At 40.8% G+C, this 20,917-nt stretch overlaps 1 protein-coding gene across 5 annotated transcripts in view; it reads right to left on the reverse strand.

Moving 5' to 3' along the window:
• LOC101042189 (serine/threonine-protein phosphatase 4 regulatory subunit 1-like) overlaps positions 1-20,917 on the reverse strand; it is an 80,011-nt gene that overhangs the window by 18,337 nt on the left and 40,757 nt on the right. For all 5 annotated transcript variants that reach the window (XM_074406702.1, XM_074406701.1, XM_039479402.2 and 2 more), the window contains 6 exons: positions 19,799-19,905; positions 18,383-18,525; positions 12,643-12,789; positions 3,640-3,747; positions 2,775-2,840; positions 361-519 (listed from right to left, as the gene is read on the reverse strand). In XM_074406702.1, the coding sequence (XP_074262803.1) occupies positions 361-519; positions 2,775-2,840; positions 3,640-3,747; positions 12,643-12,789; positions 18,383-18,525; positions 19,799-19,905 (730 nt within the window). The remainder of the gene's footprint in view (positions 1-360; positions 520-2,774; positions 2,841-3,639; positions 3,748-12,642; positions 12,790-18,382; positions 18,526-19,798; positions 19,906-20,917) is intronic.

Raw genomic sequence — 20,917 nt, forward strand, 5'->3', positions numbered from 1 at the left:
TATGAGTAATACCTTTCATAAAGTATTTGAACAGACCTTATTAATCATTACAGACATGTTTATGATAGCAACAGAAAAGGCAACAGTTCAGTTACATAGTTTTCTCTTTCTCAATTAAGATTTTCATGACATTCACTTGCTATGTTATGGTGTACATCACCATCTTAATTCACCCCAAAGCTTCTGAGATTTTGGTTTTCCCAAGACCTCACAAGGTGTAAATCTGATTATACCAATCAGTTAACTGAAGGGACAAAATAAAAAGTTACAAGTGCAGAAGGAATCCCAGCCCAGAAGCCAGATGTGGGTGGACAGTTGGGCAACGGAGGCCAGGGTCCGGTCAGTGCTGCTGGCACTCACCCATCGGCAGGGGTCGCTGACGAGTCTGATGAAGAGCGGGGAGAGCTGGGTTCTGCGGACCTCAGGGGAGGAGCTGTGCGACACAGCCGTGAAGCATTCGGCGCAGGCTTTCCGCATGCCCCACACAGCATCTGAGCAGAGCTCAAAGAATTTTGGGATCTGCCAAAACAAGCAAAAGAGTGCTACTCCAAGTGGAGGCCCTGAGGAAGGGCAGAACCTGTTTTGTAATTTTTTTTTAATTTTACTTATTTATTTTTGTGAGACAGTCTTGCTCTGTCGCCAGGTTGGAGTGCAGTGGCGTGATCTCGGCTCCCCGCAACCTCCGCCTCCCAGGTTCAAGCAATTCTCCTGCCTCAGCCTCCCAAGTAGCTGGGATTACAGGCACATGCCACCACACCAGGCTAATTTTTTTGTACATTTGGTAGAGATGGGGTTTTGCCACGTTGGCCAGGCTGGTCTCGAACTCCTGGCCTCAAGTGATCTGCCTGCCTCAGCCTCCCAAAGTGCTGGAACCTGTTTTAATGAAGTCATGAAGGCATATCCAGAAATTAATGAGAAAGAAAAGGGAACTATATACTGGTCGAAAAGGATCCTCTGAAACAAACAGAAATGACGAAAAGTGAAAGAAATAAACAATTCCTTTACCTCCTAATTTTAGTAACTGACTTGGGGTTACCTTTCACAGATAATAGTGAAAATCCCAGAAAGGGAAGGATGACTGATATTTGTTATGAAAATTGTAAAGAAGATTGTGAAAGACTCTGAAACAGTGGATGTTCCAACTAGCTCACCCATCCAGCTATCACTGTCTTTGACTATGCTATTTTACAACTCTAAAGTGACAGAAGTTGATAAAACCTGATAGTAATGCAAATAATTCCTGCCAACAGAAATGCAAATTGTGTCCGGTGAAATGTAATCAATTATCAACCTGGGTACTGACCAATTTTGAATGCATTTGTAAGTCCACGTCAGTATTCCTTGGTCTGACTATAAACGTGTAGTCCTTTGAGTTCTCTGTGAAACTGGCTGTAGTATCTTACAGGTTTTCCTCATTAAAAAATGACTTAAATAAAATCTTTGAAACATGATCATGTCATATCTCTATAAAGGTCATAATTACATCCCCTTTCTAAATTTATCCTTTAAAAAGACTTTGTTTTTAATATCCTAAAATAAAATAATTAGCTTACAATGCTTCGCAAATGGGAGTATAATATAATCATGGCAATCTCTACCTACAAATGATTAGCATGTTATTCACTGCCATTCTTCATTCAGATATATTAAGTAGAAGATAACATTCACTGTATATTCAAAGCAACAGCCCATTAAAAATTTTCTTGGGTTAGAACTGTGTTGGCATGGCTTATGCTTAGAATAAACTAAAATGAGCTTCTGAAGTTAAATTTAAAAATCAATTTAAAGATTAAAACTTTTTGAGGTCAAAATCTCACCCACAGAATGAGTATCTTCTGTCAAATAAAAGAGGTAAATGCTTCCTGAGCACAGTTTCCTAGGTGCCAGGTACTGACAGGGTAGGCACGGAGGAAACAAGGTCAAACACAATGAGGTCCCTGTCCTTAAGACGCGCCTCATCAAAAAAGTATGATCAGCTCCTCTGAACAAATGCTACTAGGATACTGAGAAGCGAAAAGATGACTCTCTGGCACCGCAGGAAAAGAACTTCACAGAGGCAATTCAAGCTGGGCTGGAAGTGTGAGGAAGGTCCCATCAGGTAGGGAAGATGTTCTTAGCGAGCAGAGGCCCAGACATATCAAAGAGCAGGAAGCCTCAAGGACGCTGAAGACACCTGGCTGTCTGGGAAGTGGATCTCTCCCCTGCTGTGCATCAGAATCATATTGGACTTTATCAAAAATGCAGAGGCCTGGGCCTTCCCCAGGCTTCAGATACATGGCCAGAGGTGAGACCCCGCCCCCAAGGCCAGAGGAGTGTTCACAATTGAGAAAGAGGACTGGAGGCCAGGCAGAAAAGGCACCTACAGTTTACCTGGAAGGCCCAGAAGGCTCTAGATTTTAACCTGTAAACCAAGAAAAAATCCCAATTGTTTTGAGGCCCAGTTGTGAAGTGGCAAAGTAGTGTTCTAGAAAGAGCAGCAGAGAGAGAACAGGGAGAGCAGCTTGCACAGTGAGAAGAAACCAGGGAAAAATGACCTCTAAGGAGGTGACAGGAAAGAAGCCCACCGGAAAGAAGACGGAGTTGCTTCCAGCCCATGCCACAGACCAGCTACCTAATGCTTAGGAAAATGTTAGCTTTAGAAGTCAAGAAATTTGAAATTAACAAATGCAAAATTGAGCTGCCATTCCATAGTAACAGACTCATAAAATTTAAGCGATTTTGAAAGTGCATTAAGAAGCAAATCAACAATTACATTTGGCCAAAATGTCACATACCAAAAATTTCTCAGTGGCTTCTTGTCCAACAGCATGACAAATATCACCAAAATTTGCAGCACAAACCTTAAAAGGGCAAAAGGCATATCCATTATTCTTATCTTTCTTTTTGTCTTAACAAATTGTAAAAACTAACAAGCAGGAAACTTGAGAGCAATTATCCCTCCAGTCAGGCAGCTAACAAGCCCTTACCAAGCCCATCGCCCACACAGCACCACACTAAGTGCCTCCACTGCATCAAAAACAGATTGACAATAAGGTGCCAAATTCTAGGATTTTCTGGCTCCTAATTTATCTTGATACATAATGCATTTGGTTAGCAATAAGGCAAAAGAGGCCTTTTACATTCCCTGCATGGTAAAGGAGACCTGTTGTCTTGCCTGTATATCAGGAACAGAGACCAGAGGGGTGATGGCCAGTTACACGGCAAGGTGGAGGAGGAGGCTGTTGAGGGAGGGGTGGTAACAGGCTTCAAAAGGAAGAATTTGACAACCAAGTGAAAAGTGACTAAAAGGGATTTTGGGGTTGGAAGGTACAGTAAAGATAAGAGGGTTCTGGATCAAATCACGACAGATAATCAAAGACCCTGCAAGCCTGGGCATCTAATCATATCCAGCAAGATCCCCTAACTCTCACCCGGTGCCTGAGAGCAACAGGTCTACTCACACAGACGCTTATCTCCAGGTCTCTATGCACTTCCTAATTGCAGTAAAACCTGGCAACATGGCTCAGCTATTTTCCTTACATAGTTCACACTGACCATACTTATCCCCCAGACTATGTCTACTGAAGAAGTCCAAAAACTTCAGAGAAATCAATTTTCAATTGTTTAACTTTAGGAGTTTTGGAATTCTTACATTCCTACCTTCCGAACTTGAAAGAGCTTCCTGTCACCACACAGTTCACAGAATCGAGGAAGTAGCAGGTGTTCAACTGTACTCTTACTCAGCATGGAAGCCATTTTGCAGATTATCTATAAATAACACAAAAAAATTTCAAATCACTTAAAATACCAAAACATATAAGTCACATGTAGCATTAAAGATATATTCCAAAAGCCAATATTCAAAATATTCCCAAAATACCTAAGAAGGAAAAATAAAAAACACCTACTTTTGAGTTTTGTCAGGTTATAAGATCAACAGCAGGCCCAACATTGCTGTTTGACTTGGATAAGGGTTTGTCTGAAGCTCAAGAGTGACCATCTGCCAGGCCCCCACCTTGTGCCCAATACACAAACATTCCAACTTTATGTGCATTGACTCATTTTACCGTCCCAAGAATCCTATGACATGGGTACTATTTATCCTCATGTTTCCAGAGAAGGAAATGCTGCAAGAGGTTAAACAACATGACTAAACACAAACAGTGGGGAGGTGAGCCATCCAGTGACAGCAGGACATGGTAAGCACTGGAAAATGACCAAATTCTGGAGAAACTAAAGAATAGACCCTTACAAGAAAAAGAAATTGATTAAATTTTGTATTTATGCTGCTTTTTGTCTGAGGGTACTTCCCATTCTACATGGCTATGAAGGGTAGCTGGACCTCAAGCAAAAGCTACAGGTAGAAGTCCTAGCCACAGCAATCAGGCAAGAGAAATAAAAGATGGCATCCCAACCAGAAAAAAGGAAGTCAAACTATCTCTGTTTGCTGACAGTATGATCTCATACCTAGAAAACCCTAATGACTCCTCCAAAAGACTCCTAGATTTGATAAATGAATTCAGTAAAGTCTTGGGTTACAAAACCAACGTATACAAATTAGTAGCACTGCTTTATACCAACAATGAGCAAGGTGAGAATCAAATCAAGAACTCAATAGCTACAAAAAAATAAAAATAAAATACGTAAGGAGGCAAAAGAGCTCTACAAAGAGAACTACGAAACACTGCTCAAAGGAATCACAGATGACACAAACAAACGTAAATACATCCCATGTTCATGGATTAGAGAATCAGTATCATAAAAATGACCACATTGCCCAAAGTAATCTACAGCTTTAACACAATTCTTATTGAAATACCAATTCATTCTTCATAGAATTAGAAAAAAAAAATCCTAAAATTCATATGGAACCGCAAGAGTCAGAATAGCCAAAGCTATACTAAGTTAAAAGAACAAATCTGGAGGCATTACACTACCCAACTTATAGTACAAGGCTATAGTAACTAAAATAGCATGGTAATAGTATCAAAGCAGAACAATGCAATTGCAATGGGATGGAGAATCCAGAAGCCAAATACTTAAAAACAACTGATCTTTGACAATGCCTACAAAAACATATACTGGGGAAAGGATGCCCTATTCAATAAATGGTGCTGGGAAAACTGGCTAGCTACATGGAGAAGAATGAAACTGGATCCTTATCTCTCACTTTATACAAAAATCAACTGAAGATTTTAAATCTAAGACCTGAAACCATAAACAATTTTAGAAGAAAATCTAAGAAAAACTCTTCTGGATACTGGTGTAGGCAAAGAATTTATGACTAAGACCCCAAAAGCAAATGAAACAAAAACAAATATAAATATATAGGACCTAATGAAACTAAAAAGCTTCTGCACAGCAAAAGAAATAACGATCAGAGTAAACAGACAACCCACAGAATGGGAGAAAATATTTGCAAAGTATGCATCCAACAAAGAACTGATATCCAGAATCTACAAGGAACTCAAACAAATCAGAAAGAAAAAAATAATAATAATAATCACACTAAAAAGTGGGTCAATGACATGAATAGACATTTCTCAAAAGAAGATATACAAATGGCCAATAAGCATATAAAAAAAAAATTCAACATCACTAATTATCAGACAAATGCAAGCTAAAACTGCAATGATATATCATGTTATCCTAGCCAGAATGGTCATTATTAAAAAGTCAAAAAACAATAGATGTTGGCATGAATATGGTGAAAAGGGAATGTTTATATACTACTAGTGGGAATGTAAATTAGCACAACTTCTATGAGAAACATTATGGAGATTTCTCAAAGAACTAAAAGTAGGTCTACCATTTGATCCAGCGATCCCACTACTGGGTGTCTACCCAAAGGAAAAGAAATCATTCTATCAAAAAGACACTTGTATGGATGGATATGTTTATTATAACACAATTCACAATTGCAAAGATATGGAATCAACTTAAGTGCCCATCAACTGATTAAAAGACAAAGAAAATGTGGTAGTCTGGGCAACACAGTGAGATGTGTCTCTACAAAAAGTAAACAAAACTAGCTGGGTGTAGTGATACATGCCTGAAGTCCCAGCTAGCTACCTGGGAGTCTGAGGTGGAAGGATCACGTGAGCCCAGGAGATCAAGGCTGCAGTAAACCAAGACTGTACCACTACACTCCAGCCTGGGCAACAGGCTGAAAGATGCTATCTCAAAAGAAAGGAAAAATATATATACATATATTTTTAATATGGTATATATATTCCATGGAATACTACTCAGCCATAAAAAGGAACAAAATAATGTCTTTTGCAGTAACTTGGATGATACTGCAGGCCATTATTCTCAGTAAAGTAACTCAGGAATTGAAAACCAAATGCCCCATAGTCTCACTTATAAGTGCAAGGTAAGCTATGGGTATGCAAAGGCAAACACAGTCATATAATGGACACTGAAGACAGAAGGGGAGAGGGTCGGAGTGGGGTGATGGATGAAAAACTACCTATTGGTGTTCAGTGTACACTACTCAGGTGATGTGTACACTAATATCCTAGACTTCACCAATATACAATTCATCCATGTTGCCAAAAACCACTGTGGCCCTAAAGCTATTGAAACAAATACATACATACATATACGAATTTTTTAAAGCTACAGTTTTACTATGAAGGAAGAAGGAAGCCAAAGAAAGGAAAGCTCCAAAACCTGTGATGAAAGCCTACCCTAATCCTTGGCTGATCTCTGAACTGTAAATGCGCAGGGAAGATGATGCAGTTCATAGAGAAACAGTAACCTAAGCAAGTGAATGAAATACGCTGTTGCAAGGTGACATATTTTCGGAAAATCCTAATAGAGGAATTAAAGTGCAAAGCTAAAAAACATTTGCTAGTTCAAAAGAAAACAGAAAAGAATTAACAAAAAAAAAAAAAAAAAGGTGAGACAAATGAAAACAAACAGAAATGGCAGAAATAAAATCAAACATATCAATAATTACATTAAATATAAATGAGCTAAACACACTAATTAAAGAGCAGAAACAATTGGACTAGATATAAAAGCAGGACCCAACTAGATGCTAACAAAAGCAGAAACACTTTAAAGACATATAAGGTGAGAGTAAAAAAGTATAAACAAATATACTATAATAAGCAGTAAGCATAAAAATGCTTGAGTGGTTATATTACAATCATAGTTGATTGTAAAATATGTACTGCTGTCAAAGACATTTCTTAATGATGTAAGAGTTAATATACCACATAGGTATTAACATTAAATGTGTAGCCTTAAGTGCTTCAAATGGAAAAAGCAGGCTTAAAAATATTTCCTCTTTAAAAAGCTAAAAAAAAGTACAAGCAAACTGAGCTCAAGAAAAGAGAAGGGTGGAAATAATAAAAAGTAGAAATTAATGAAAAAGAAGTAAGTGATAAAACCAACAATGCCAAAAACTGATTTGAAAACATAAATAAAATTGAAAAGCTCCTAGGCAAGACTGATCAAGAGAGAAGAAAAAAAACACAGAAATTACCAAGATCATAACTGAAAGGGGATAACACTACAGATCTTACAGACATTAAAAAAATAATAAAAGAATATCGTGAACAACTCTAACCCAACAAATTTGACAACTTACATGAAATTAATAAATTCCCTGAAATGTACAACTTACCCAGTAACACAGATGAAGAAATCTGAATAGCACTGTATCTGAATTAAATCTGTTATGAAAAACCATCTCACGAAGAGAACTCTAGGACTAGAGGTTTTACTGGTGAACTCTAACAAATGTTTAAGGAAAAAAATAATTCCAATCTTGAACAAAACCTTTCAGAAAATAGAAAAGGAGGGAATACTTCCTAACTCATTTTTTGAAGCTAGAAAAATTCTGATTCTAAAACCTGTCAAAGGCATAATAGGAAAATAAAATTGTCCTCTTAAACATAGATATGAAAATCCTCAACAAAATGGTAGGAAATTATGGAGAAGGGAGCACAGTAGAATGCCAACCAGAATCATCAACAGACAGAAACGCTAGTGGGTGAGGGTCTGACAGAGAAGAGTATACTTAAACAGTCTCAGGGTAACTCTCCTCATTACTTCCAGAGGGAACAAAGAGCACATCGGAGAAATTCGGCAGATCCTATGTCTATCTATTAAGTCATCAAAGTTAACATCACCAATATTAGGATAAGATGAAGTCTTGTGCCTCCTGCCATGACACACTGGAACACATCACTCCCGTGATAATCCTGCCAGAAAGACAGAGTCTGAATCCAATCACAGGGAAATATCAGGCAAAGCCAAACAGGAAGACACTATGCAAAAAAATGTGGCCAGTACTCTTGAACATGTAAGTGTTACAAAATTCAAAGACAGACTCAGGAAATGTTTCAGATTAACAGAAACCAAAGAGACATGACAGCTTGGTGCAGCAAGTGACCCTGGACAAATGATGATGTTTGCATATGAACTGTGGTTACATCTGCATTGTATCGGTGTTAATTTTCCTATTTTGATCACTGTACTACGGTTATGTAAGAGAATTTCCTTGCTTTTAGGATATACACATTGAAGTATTTAGATACATGCCACTGTTTGTCCTTAATACAATAAAAAATTAAATTAAAAACATGAAGTATTTAGATGTAAAGAGGGACAATGCCTCCAATTGAGTCTCAAATGTCTCATAAAAGAATACAGTAAATAGGCATCTGTCTGTGTGTGTGGAGAGAGGGGAAGATGGAGGAGAGGAAGAAAAAAATATGATAAAACAAATGGAGCTAAATATAAATTACTACAGAAGCCAGAGAGAGGTATATGGAAATTCCTATTACTATTCTTGCAACTTTCCTGCAAGTTTGAAATTAAAACAAAATGAAAAGTTGCCAAAAACAAAACTAGAAGAACTATTCCATTCCCCCAACAAAGTAAAAAGAAAGGGAGGAAAGAATAAAAGAAGGAAGGAAGGAAGGAAGGAAGAAAGGAAGGGAGGGAGGGAGGGAGGGAGGGAGGGAAGGAAGAGGGTGAGGCAGGCGATCGAAGGGTAGAAATGGGGAGAAAAGAAAGGAAGGGATGGAGAAGAGCAGGGATGGGGGGAAGAAGGACTTCCTGTCTCTGAAGTCTGTCCTTCTCACTATATACACAGCACTGCCGAGTTAGAGTAGAAAAAGGTCCTGGGGTAGTAATCCACCCACCACTCTATTTGGAATTCGCACACAAGAAGAGGAAAAAGAAAACCTAACAGGGCGGGTCAAAGGGGAAACCAGCCCATAACACAAATAAGAAAAGTTTCTGTCCTCAGAACATAGAGGACACATGTTTCTGATGTGATGCCTAGTGGAGTTGCACAAAGTGACAGCCACAATAAATGAGGATGTGAGGTTTCTGTATCCAGGGTGACAGGCAACTAAAGCACCCCTAGTATCTCCATCCACCCCTCTCCATCTGCCACACCCACATGACCTTATTACTATACAGCATAAAACAAATCCAGAATCATTAAGTGTCAGCACACCAAGTGACAAGAAATGCTATTCCCGTGGCCCTGGGAACCACTTGTATGGAATGACGATCTTCACTTAGTTGCTTGGAGCCAACTATGCTTTATAGCACATAATTACAACATTCTTCTTAAATAAATGCACAAATAAAAATGAGCTTAAAAATAGAAATGATGACAAAAAATGAGGAAGCCTTAATGTGAAAACGTGTTGAGAGAGAAAAATAGGCTTCTGACAATGAGTTATAATCTCGGAATGCTAATGGTGTCCCTGCAAGCAAGAGGAGTTATAATTGGTCTCCGGTGGCCTGTTTATCCTGTCTAGATATAATTACAAGATACAGCTCTTGCAGTTTTTACCGATTCATTCATCTAACAACTAACATTTATTTAGTACTGACTCTGGGCCTGGCACTGTGCTGGCTGCCAACGGTGCAAAGATACCGCAGCCTGGTGTTTTAGAAGCTCACCGTCTTGAGGGAGACATAAACAAACAAACAGAACTTCACAACACAACTGCTAAGTGACAGAAGACAGAGTCAACCATTCTGACTGTATCAAGGACAGAGTCACTAACATTGCACAGAGTTTCTAGAAAGACCTCACAAAGGAAAATGCACATACATTTCCCTTCCCAGGATTCCATATACCCATGTCCCAAGATGTAAGCTGTCCTGCATAACTCACTTTAAAATGCCCAAGATACATGCAGTAGGTTATCTTTGATTTTCCCAATCACACACATGCACTAGAGCTGTTAGCATCAGAATCAACTAACTGTAAGTTCTAACGAGAGTGAAGTCAAATGAACAGATGTATTTTGTCCATGAAGACGTGCAGTCTCTTTGGGAATAGAGGCACTTCCTTCAAAATGGCACTGCTCTGAGTAGGCGTGTGTTTACGTACAGTATAGATGTAGCAATATTCACACCATCTGGCTGCAAAGAGAGCCCCAAAACACAGAGGACATCCGAGCAGCCCAATTTGCTTCTTTCCTCATCTATCACCCTTTTAGCTGACAGCTCCCCAAATCACCTCCTAATAGATAACACACTGGCACTTGCAATGTTTGGGGATTCACCCACAGACCAGCTAAATCAAAACCCTGCCTTCCTAGGGGAGCTCTACAATGCACACAGGTAGATGCCTTCTCTTCTTTGGATGACACCCACACTGTAATTTACTCCACCCCCATCATCATTTACTACCTAAAAAGAAGAGACTTGTGTTCCGCAGCTCTCTGGCACTCAAGGGTCAAGTCCCTCTACAAGGCCCCTTGGCCTCCAGGGTCTGGGGAAATAACTGGAGCAAAGCACACGTGGGCCCAACAAGACATCCCACATTCACTCCCATCAGATGTTTACAGGAAGAGAAGCAGAGGTCCTGCAGGAACACCGAGAAGAAACAGACAAGCACTCAGCCTGGGCCATGGTGGGTGGGAGGCTCAAGATCACTTCTGTTATTACAGCCACAGTTCAAATAGTATCCATTCAAGTAATGACACCAGCATCTCACTTGGAATGAAAAATACAATTTCTGTGAACTAATTTGTTCTGCAAGTGATTTGTGGAGATAGCTTTTTGAAGGCTTGTTACATTTTCCAAATATTTCTACCAAAAAAATGAAGAAGAAAAAGAAGAATATTGCTGACAAGAATGGAGTCTTTGGAAAGAAAACAAAATAAAAATCATGCAAAAATGCCGTTAGCGTTATTTTTCATGGTATTATCAGTCTTTAGGGATAAGATATTTGGTTGTCAGTCGTAACCTTGGAAACTCGCCTAACCAGTTTCCAAATGAAAAAGAAGATCTAGTTGGCAAAGTTCACTGCTCAACTGCCAAATACCCAACTAAATGATATTATCCAGGTTCATTTTGCAAAATAAATTTAATTTCTTATAAAGGAACTTGAAATTTATAAAAGAACCCTGGAGAATTTGAATCTTAATAATCAATTATTCTTCAGCCTGATTCATCTTATAAACATATGGAATATGCAAAAAAATTAAATTAGTTTCAAAAGCCAGACCTTTAAAGCATAGTTGAAGAAAACTTTTACATAAATGAAGAATAATTGCCAAATGTTCTGATGCTGTAATACAATTTTTTAGTTCCATGGCGTATAATGTCTCTGCACTTTAAAAAAGAAAGTAATTCCTTTCTCTAATGTCACTGTTTCCCAAACAAGAAAACAACGATCGTCTATGTATTATATTATACTCATAATGAATGCTTATGAGTTTTTACATCCTTTATGGACAAAAATTTCCCAAAATGCTGAAATCATCCTGGAGCTATTTACTTCTATAAGGCAAACAGAAAAGGTCATGCCATACAGCATCATTTGCATGGGTCAGTAGAGGAGCAACAGCCAGATAAAACAAGATGGCCCATGGTGACCTCCCCTTGAGCCACAAAGGAAAGGATGGCGGACAAAGGGAGGCATCTGGACCTGAGGCAGGAAAAGCCAGCACTGGCTCCTCAACCGTTGGTTTGTGAACAAGGGCTCCAGAAGTGAGTAGAAAGTCCCCACGGTATAATCATTTAACCATGGGCACAGAATCTTGCAAACTTAAGGATACCACACTATTAACGAGAAGACGCTGAGCATTTATGCCATTCCTTTCCCTGAACAGCTCTGACTGACAGAAGCACAAATAACTTTAACACAGCATCTCCCAAACACCTGGAAAGGTTTGGCCGCACCTGCATTCTTCGCAGTGACTCTTCTTAACTTGCTTTCATACCTATCTTAGTCTTCTCCTAATCTACAGACATACAAGTCTACTAAATTTTCTTCTTAATTGTCTAAGTACTATCTCAAATTATCTCACATGCCATACTGGGGTTCCTTCTTTGAGAAAGAAAGCCCATGGTGCAGGTTCAAGGATTTCCCTATAAATCTCAGCATCTTGTCCAACAGAAATCTAAGCCAGCTACTGCTGCTAAGCCCATATCACTCTGATTTCTCAAGCCTTTTCTTCTTAAAACAATTGGTACTATAAGGATGCTCACTTCCAAAACATGCTCAGAGCTGAACTGTGAGCTTCCTCCAACCTAGGTCGAATAACTGGCTACCCTGTTCATGAGAACAGTGCTGACCAAAATCAAACACATGTAACACTTCAAGTCAGGTATAAATGAACTTATGGGACAGTGCCCACAGGTGCTGGGCAGTCATTCCCTGGACACACTTACGCTCACGGCTTCTGCTTTATATTCATCATCACTGTCCAGGGCAGAGAGCTGCAGCAAAATGGGACATACTGTGTTTTCAACATCATGCTGGAAAATAAGGTCTTGTTCCAGAAGAATCAAGAGTACTTCCTGAGTTGATTTTCTAACCTAGAAGGGAAAAAACAGCAGAAGATGAAGCACAAGTGAGCAGGAGTGCCCTCAGGATCAAGACCAACCCCACTGAGCAGGTGTGGCCCAGCCAGCCCCTGCCTACCTCCCCAGCTAAACACATTGAAGGGCACTGGATCTTCCTGCCTTCTGTTGCCCCTCCTGCCTGAAGCCTTTGAATAGGCCACTCCCTCTACCTGACTGGCTACCATTCCTCTGCTCCAGCCCAAAGCCCTTCTGCTCCTGGACGCTGTTTGAGCAGATCCCCAAACAACACTTGACTAGTGCCCTGGACTTTCTCCTCCACAGCTCTTGTTCCAGATTTCTGCATTTACATAGATACAGTACAAACATATAGAGGCTTTTTTTTCTGTGTGATTTCATAATTGCCACCTGTCTCTCCTGTTGCAGAGAGTGAACTCAGAAGGCAGGTACCACATCTGATTTGTCCTTTGTCCTCCAGTGCACCCTCAGGACCTTGTAGCCTGTGGCACAAAATTTTGCATTCTGTAAGGATCTGTTGAATGAATAGATGACTTCTTGCCTTTTCTCCTTTGTAGGCAAAGAGACAGGAAAACACTGCAGCATCTTCTGCAGACTTTGTAAACCCTGGCAATGCCACACATGCGATGGGAATTATGTCTGATACAACAGAACACAGGGAAGGAGCCCAAGCAAGAGCCACGGACAAAGGGGGACGCTCCCACAGAAAACAAAGGCTCCCCAGTCCGCAGAAGAAGAAGGCTGAGGAGCTCTTGTTCTTTGCAGTCTGCATGGGGATGAGCAAGCACTGGAACTCAGAGGGGTCCAAAGAAGCTTAAGAGACATTTTTGGGGTAATGAAAGCACATAAAATTCCAATTTATAGATAAAATAATGAAATATGCAATTCACCACAGTGATTAAAAGGCAGAAAAATAATAATGGGAGCCAGAAGTGTATAGATGAGTCACAGATGATCAGTCGACAGCAGGTTATCAAAGGTTATAAAAGACTCAAGCCACAGAGGCAATATGACATTAACACTTCTGACCAGGCAACAGATGAAAACAGTATTTCAGAAAGATCATCCTGGCAGTAGCGTTTCGAGTCAACTGGAGACAGAGGGGAGGAGCTCAGGAGCACTGAAGAAATCTGGCTTCGTTATCAAACAGCATGTGCAGCTAATTCAGTTCTACAAATCTTTACTGAAAAAAAAAAAAAACTACCAGGTGCCAGATCCTGTGCTAGGTCACCAAAGCCGATAAAATACAATCCTGGGCTCTCACTCAAGAAGGCAAGAGACACTTCGGCTTACAACATTTAGAAGAGCCCCCAGTCCCACAGCACACAGCAGACGGCCTCATGAAACCAGACATCCAGCCTCCTGCCTTCTCCAGCCCAGATGCTGCTCAGCACCCACAACCACACCCCTCCACTTAACTAGCAATTCACCCATACTTCACAGGGGGGTGAAGAAGAGGAAAAGAGATAAGCCAAGCTAGTCCTGAAGCACAGCCCTAGAGCACAGAGACAACTCAAGAAATGGGAGCTGTATCGGTGGCAGTAGTCCGGCAATAGCATCGATATTACCCCCAACATTGTGAATTTCATGCCTCACATGTTCAGTGACCATGAAAAGTACTTGCTGATAAACAGAGTAGGGCCAGCTGGCCTACTGAGGCAGATGCTGGCTAGGACCTAGCACACCCATCCCATCCCCACAGGCACAAGAATCTTCGTCTTTGCTGAATTAAGAATCCTAATTAGGGACCTTTAAGTGTTCTCAGGGGCCCCCGCTGTGGATGTCCAAGAGTCCACATCTGTTAAAGGAAGACAGAGACTGACAGAAGAGAGGAGGGGGCATTTGGGAAGGGCGAGATGGTAAGAATCATAAGAACAGAAGGAACAGGCATATGCCAGCAGAGTCAAAGGCAGAAAGGGACAATTGCCAGGGAAGAAGTCTAGGCTGTGCCTCAGAGAACCAGAATTCAGTGAGAAAGAATTTCTGCACTTTTCTGTTTACAAATGGTGGGAATGAATAGGAGTGATTCCCTCAAGGGGTTAGGTTCTTTTGATGGAAACAAAGGAGACAGGGCTGGCTCTAACCAGATGGAGGAGGTGAAGGGAAAGGACTTGTCAGTTCCTGTGTGGCGGCTCTGAGGAGTGCGCGAAGTAGGTGGTGGTTACCTGCATGGAGAAGGGGATGAAGATTGAAGGTCTCTAGTTTGCGATGTAAAAGGCAAGGTCACCTGCTTGGCACGAGGAAGGGAGAAGGGAAGAGGCCTGATGAAAGTGGCAAAGGTCTAAGAGAACTGCCAGGGATAATGAGAAATGCAGCTGATGAGGGACAAGGGGAAGGACTGCCAAGCAACGCTGCAAGCCCAGCCGCGACTGGAGCCCATAAATTTGCAACAGCACCAATCAATGCATGACGGGACTCCCTCTGCCAAGCTCGGCTACCAGCAGTGGAGGAGGCCGAGGGGCTGGGGAGGACAGGCAGAGCCAATGTGGCAGAAGCAGTATCAAAAGGACAAGTAAATAGAGGGTGATGGCATGGATGGGCTTGAAAGGGTGGGACAAGAGAGGGAGCCGCTGAAGAACAACAGGAAGTAAATGCAGGCAGGCAATAGTGGCTGCAGAGCCAGAGGCTGCTGGAGCAGGAAGGCCCAGGGCGGGGGAGCAAAGAAAGGAGGGCAGGCTGTGGTTGGAGTGGAAGTGTGCAGAGGTGCGGCAGATCTGGAAGCACTGGGAGGGGGGCAGCAACTCAGGTGTGGGGGAGGCTGGGTGCGGACACAGCTTGGGCTGACCACGGGCATGCCTGGTGAGGCCATGAATAAGACTCTTCAGCAAACACAGAATGGATGTCAGGCACCACGCTAGATCCTGGGGTCAAAACCAGCTTCCCGCCTCTGCCCTTCTGGAAGAGAAGATACGGCAGTGCTATTGGATAAAGGTCAAGAAATGTCAAACCTCCTGACCCAGTGTACTCTCATTTTCAAGATGAATCCAAAGGAAAAGTCAATAAAAGAACAAAACCACATCCCTTCCGATGCTCAATCTCAATGTATCTACAGTACACACACACACACACACACACACACACACACACACACACACAACGTGGATAAAATATAAGTATTCAACAAAATTAAAAATATGACGATGAGGAAACAGTGTTTCACTGCATCTATGACGCAGCTTTCTGAGGGCAGAAAATCCGTACTGCTCAGCTCCCTATCCCCAGGCATGAAGCATTGCGCTTGGCTCATAATGGGCACTAAGAAACTGTCTGAATAAATGAATGAATGGAGAAATTGTATCACGTTATGTTTAGACCTACGTGGAAAAGAACGCTGGCACCTAGAGAGGAAACTGCAAAAATAATCAAAATACCAAGTGTTAGAACAGCAGAAACAGGAGGACTTTTTTCCTTATTTGAAAATTCCACTTAATGCTGTCACACTGCTAACCAGTTAAAAATGAATACTTGTTCCTTTGAAAATGCTTGGATCAAGGGAGAAATAAATTTTAAAATCTCTTGAAAATAATGATAGTGAAAACATGGTATATCATTAAAAATAAATTTACCCTTTGTGGAAAGCCATCCCCAAATACGCTTGCCCAAATAGAAATGATGCAAGTCTATTCACTGCAGCCATTTTAAAGGGCCAAAAGTCTGGAAATAGCCAGTAAGCTCTGCTCTGCTCCCCCAGTGGGGAACTGCCAGGAGAGGAGTGAGGACGCTGCAGATGCCGGCGGCGCCTGCTCTCGGAGTGCTCAGAGCACTCGGCACAGGGAGGCAGGGAGAGGGAGCTCCCCGCACCACCCGAGAAAGGGGCACGGCCATTTTCTTATTATTTCTTATCATTTGCCTCATAAAGGAACCTGGGTTCTTGGAGAAATGGTTGATCCCTCGGAGAGATGCAGTATCACAGTGTACTGGGTCATGTTTAAAAAGATTCTGTAAATAATTTGAAGGGGTACAACTGGTCAAAGCTGGGACAACTTGATCATCAAAAAGAATAAGTACTACAACAGATTGAAACATATCTACTATGCTAAAATGCAGGAGTTCCTAACAATACGCAAACAAAGTTTTAAAACCTAACTGGCAACCTTTGTAGATTATTAAAATGCCAACGATGATTCTGGAAACTAGTAAATAAACGGATAAAATAAAGCATTTACGCTGTCTTTCCTACTCAAATAGGTTTTCAGGGCTATCAAATAGTTGATAGAGGAAGTTTTTACAGAGGAACTCCAGCTATTAAACTAAAAAGAAATGTTGGAATTAGTATGTCAGAATTTACAGTCTCTAATGGGATACTGGATCAGGGCAGCTATCACCAATGGTTGCTCATACAGTGATGGGGAACTTTACAGAAAAGGTGGCCAAATTCAGCATTAGGAAAAGATAACCATCCAGAGCTTTTGTGCCCCCTGATTCGATGTAGCAGGAAAACACTAACTATCTACAAAGTATTCTCTCTAAACTAGAAAACCTGAGTCTAGCTGAGCTTCCAACTTAGCTACTTAGTTTATAAGGAACGCCTGGAGTAGGGCAACGTCTGAACACTACAGAGATGCAATGAACCACATCCCAAATACAGGCAATAAAACGAATGACCTGGCTTCCTCAACAAATAGCAAGGGAAAAAAGTGGGGAGGGAAAACATTATAAATTTTAAAAAATCTAAGAGACCTATATCACCTAGATTCAATGTGTGGACCTTGTTTGTATTCTAGTTTCAACGGCTTCTGTGCAAAAAAAACATCTATGAGAAAACTGGGAAATTGGACCAATGACTAGACATTAGATGATGTTAGATAACTACTGACAATTTTTATATTTGCATTAATGATATTATCATTATGTTTTTTAAAAAGAGTCTATTTCGTAGAGAATAATACTAAAAAGTATTTACAGCTGAAATGAGATGGTGTCTGCAAATTCTTTTGTCTGGATTGGATTTTATCCGGGCAAGATAAATGAAAAAAGCTTGATCAAATGCTTTTTTTATTATTTTTTTGAGACAGAGTCTCACTGCATCACCCAGGCTGGAGTGCAGTGACATGATCTTGGCTCACTGCAATCTCTGCATCCCAGGTTCAAGCAATGCTCCTGCCTCAGCCTCCCGAGTGGCTGGGACTACAGGCACATGCCACCATGCCCAGCTGATTTTTGTATTTTTAGTAGAGACAGGGTTTCACCATGTTGGCCAGGCTGGTCTTGAACTCCTGACCTCAGGTGATCCACCTGCTTCAGCATCCCAAAGTGCTGGGATTACAGGTGTATGCCATTGCGCCCGGCCAGGTCAAATGTTAATGATGGTTGATGCTAGGTGTCGGGCACACAGGCATTCATTTTCATATTCTCTCTGCTGTTGTGTGTGTTTGAAAATTTCCATAGTAAAATGTTAAAGGAAAAGAAGAAAGATTTCATGATAAGAAAGAATGCTATCTTCCTACATGACTAGAGGAACCATACACAGATAGATCTTTGTTCTCAAATCACTTAACTCTAAGAAGCTGTTTTTTGAATTATGAATATCAGCTAAAACAAGACTAAAAAGCATTTGCTAAAGAGATCTTAAGGTTATAATTTTTCAAACCTGATGGTTTGGATCTGTGAGGTACCTCACCACAATAGGTATGAGATATTCAGAGAGCACCACTGGAAAATTTGATCTGTTTTCTTGTAAAAAAATGGCAATAGGAGGAATCTGTTCCATCAGCTCAGTCCGCACTGTGGGCTCTGCAGTAATAAAAAATTTAGAAAAATTAAAGAATAAGCCAAGCATCTTACATAGTATATACTGATAGTTTCTAGCTTTTCTTACTAAAATACTTCATCAAAGAAATTAGACAAATGCAGTTTAAAAATCATTTCCCATTTAGAGTATTTATGCTACAGACAGGCTTAAAAAGCTAATGAGCTATACAGCAATATAAAAACATAAAAAGAAGAGAGAATGACAACTCTATTATAACAAGCCATATATAAATTGAGGAAGGAGCAAGAAGTCTGCAGGCTGGGCCAGCGTCCAAAAGCCATTACAACTAATGGCTTATATGCCAGACCTATGGGTTGTGCTTATTTAAATTCTAGCCAGAATGTATACATTATAAATAATTTTTTCATAAATGCACTCCCCCACAATCCACGCATCCCAATTATTTCTAAGGCAAAGCATTAAACAAAAGAGCGGCTCTCTAGCTCCAATATACCACATTAAATTTAACACAAATATATAATTGCTACAGCACTGTAAATGGTGACTCATTTACAAAGAGAATCCATTTAAAGATGCAAAACATCCACTTGGGCCTTTTTAAAAGCATTGTGTTATATTCATATGAATATTTTAAACTAATATGGTAGCTAATACAGAAGTCTTATTTTTCTATTTTCAAAGTTAAAATGATCAAATTCTAAAGCCTGCGAGTCCTGAAACTTTCTGAAGTTCTCATCATTCATTCTGTAGGGAGGAGGGGGCTGCAGCACAGCTCTCAGTACCAGCAGCCCCACCACTTACCCATCTAACTCATCTCTACTGGGGCGGAGGAAAGACACCATCATCGTGTCTGCAGTACAGCAACGTGCTTTTCTTCCAGAACACCAACCATGGAGAGGTAGAATAAGAAAGGAAACTCAAGATTCCCATTGAGGGAAACTAATGACTCGGATTTTCTAACCCAAGAGGCTTCTTTCGATTTGGCATTTCTTAGCAACCAGTAGTCTGGCAAAACTCAAGAAATACAAAAGGTCTAAATGCCAAGGCAAACAGTATTCACAGCCATTAATCATTCTAACTTTCTAAATGTAAGAAAATTTCAGTCAGAATTCAAGTAAGACACCCATTCTTCATGACAAAATCCATTCGTGGTTAGAAATAGCTTAAAGGTTATTAATTATAACTGTTTATCGATTAATAAACAGTTTTTTTTTTAAATGGCTATTATTGGTTATATATAATTTCTTTAAAATTCGTAAGTAAAAAATAAAATTATACAATACTTATACAAACCTGCATCTTCTGACAATCTGACCACGATCTCCATTACTGTTAGGAAGTCCTCTTCATTGTTACTGAAGTCCCGGAAGATATCAAGCAGCCCTCTGGCAATGATCTGCCTATGGAGACAAGAACAATGCATGTGGTTATTTGGGCCATACTGACTGAGGGACCACAAGGTTCCAGGCATTGTGCTAAGAGCAGGTAAACACACCTTGACACAAGACAAACTGAGCAACCTGTGTCCAGGAGGACGGAGACTACCTGGGAATACCCAAATTCGACTGTTCCAGTGCAGGCCAGAGTCCTACAGGGAAGGAGGCCCCCATCTTGTAGCCTGGCAGTCATCAGAGCTTGAAAATGTCCACTTGAGAATGAGGGAAAACCCTTTTCTTATTTTCTGACTGATTCCTCAGGCCTACATAGGCTTGGAAGAAAAGCCCAAGACAGTTAAAGGGAACTAACGGATGAATAAATGCAGAAGAGAAAGGCCCAAAGAGGCATCTGATGGCCTCTTAGTGACTGAATGAGGAAGTGCAGACTAGAAATTCTGCAGAAATTCTCTCAGAAAGCCTTGAGAGAGTTTTTTAAACTCAGACATTTCTCTACATTTATTATTTTTACTTTCTTACCTCCCTGTGCTGATTAACCATAAAACCTATAAAACAAGAAGGACCTATAGATGTTTATTTTGATGGGAATAAGGAAAGAAGGAGCTGGAGAGACTGCATCCCACTATAGCAGAACTGGTCAAGAGAACCAAGATAGAGTGAGAAGTGGCAGCTACCAAAAGGATAGCGAAACCACCACAGTCCACCAGCCTGAGCAATGCACAGGAGAACAGTTAAGTCAGCCTGAGGTTGAGTAGCAGGCCGAGACTCAACTCAGGAAAGTCCTACCACAAGACAGCAAGCAACAGAGGTATGACGGGCATTACGCTGTTCTATACAGAGCAAGCTCTGACCATGGGGGGAGACAATGTGACTGTCATTGCAGGACCAAGTGACCATGCCCCATCATAAGCATGCTCTGAGCCAGAGCTACAGATGGCCTACTGAGAAGAAACGTCAAAATCTCTCCAACAGCTAATTCCATCAATATACTGATCAATGAAGCAGGGCAGGGGTGGGG

This window comes from Saimiri boliviensis, chromosome 9 (genome assembly GCF_048565385.1).
Source record: "Saimiri boliviensis isolate mSaiBol1 chromosome 9, mSaiBol1.pri, whole genome shotgun sequence".
Taxonomy (NCBI): domain Eukaryota; kingdom Metazoa; phylum Chordata; class Mammalia; order Primates; family Cebidae; genus Saimiri; species Saimiri boliviensis.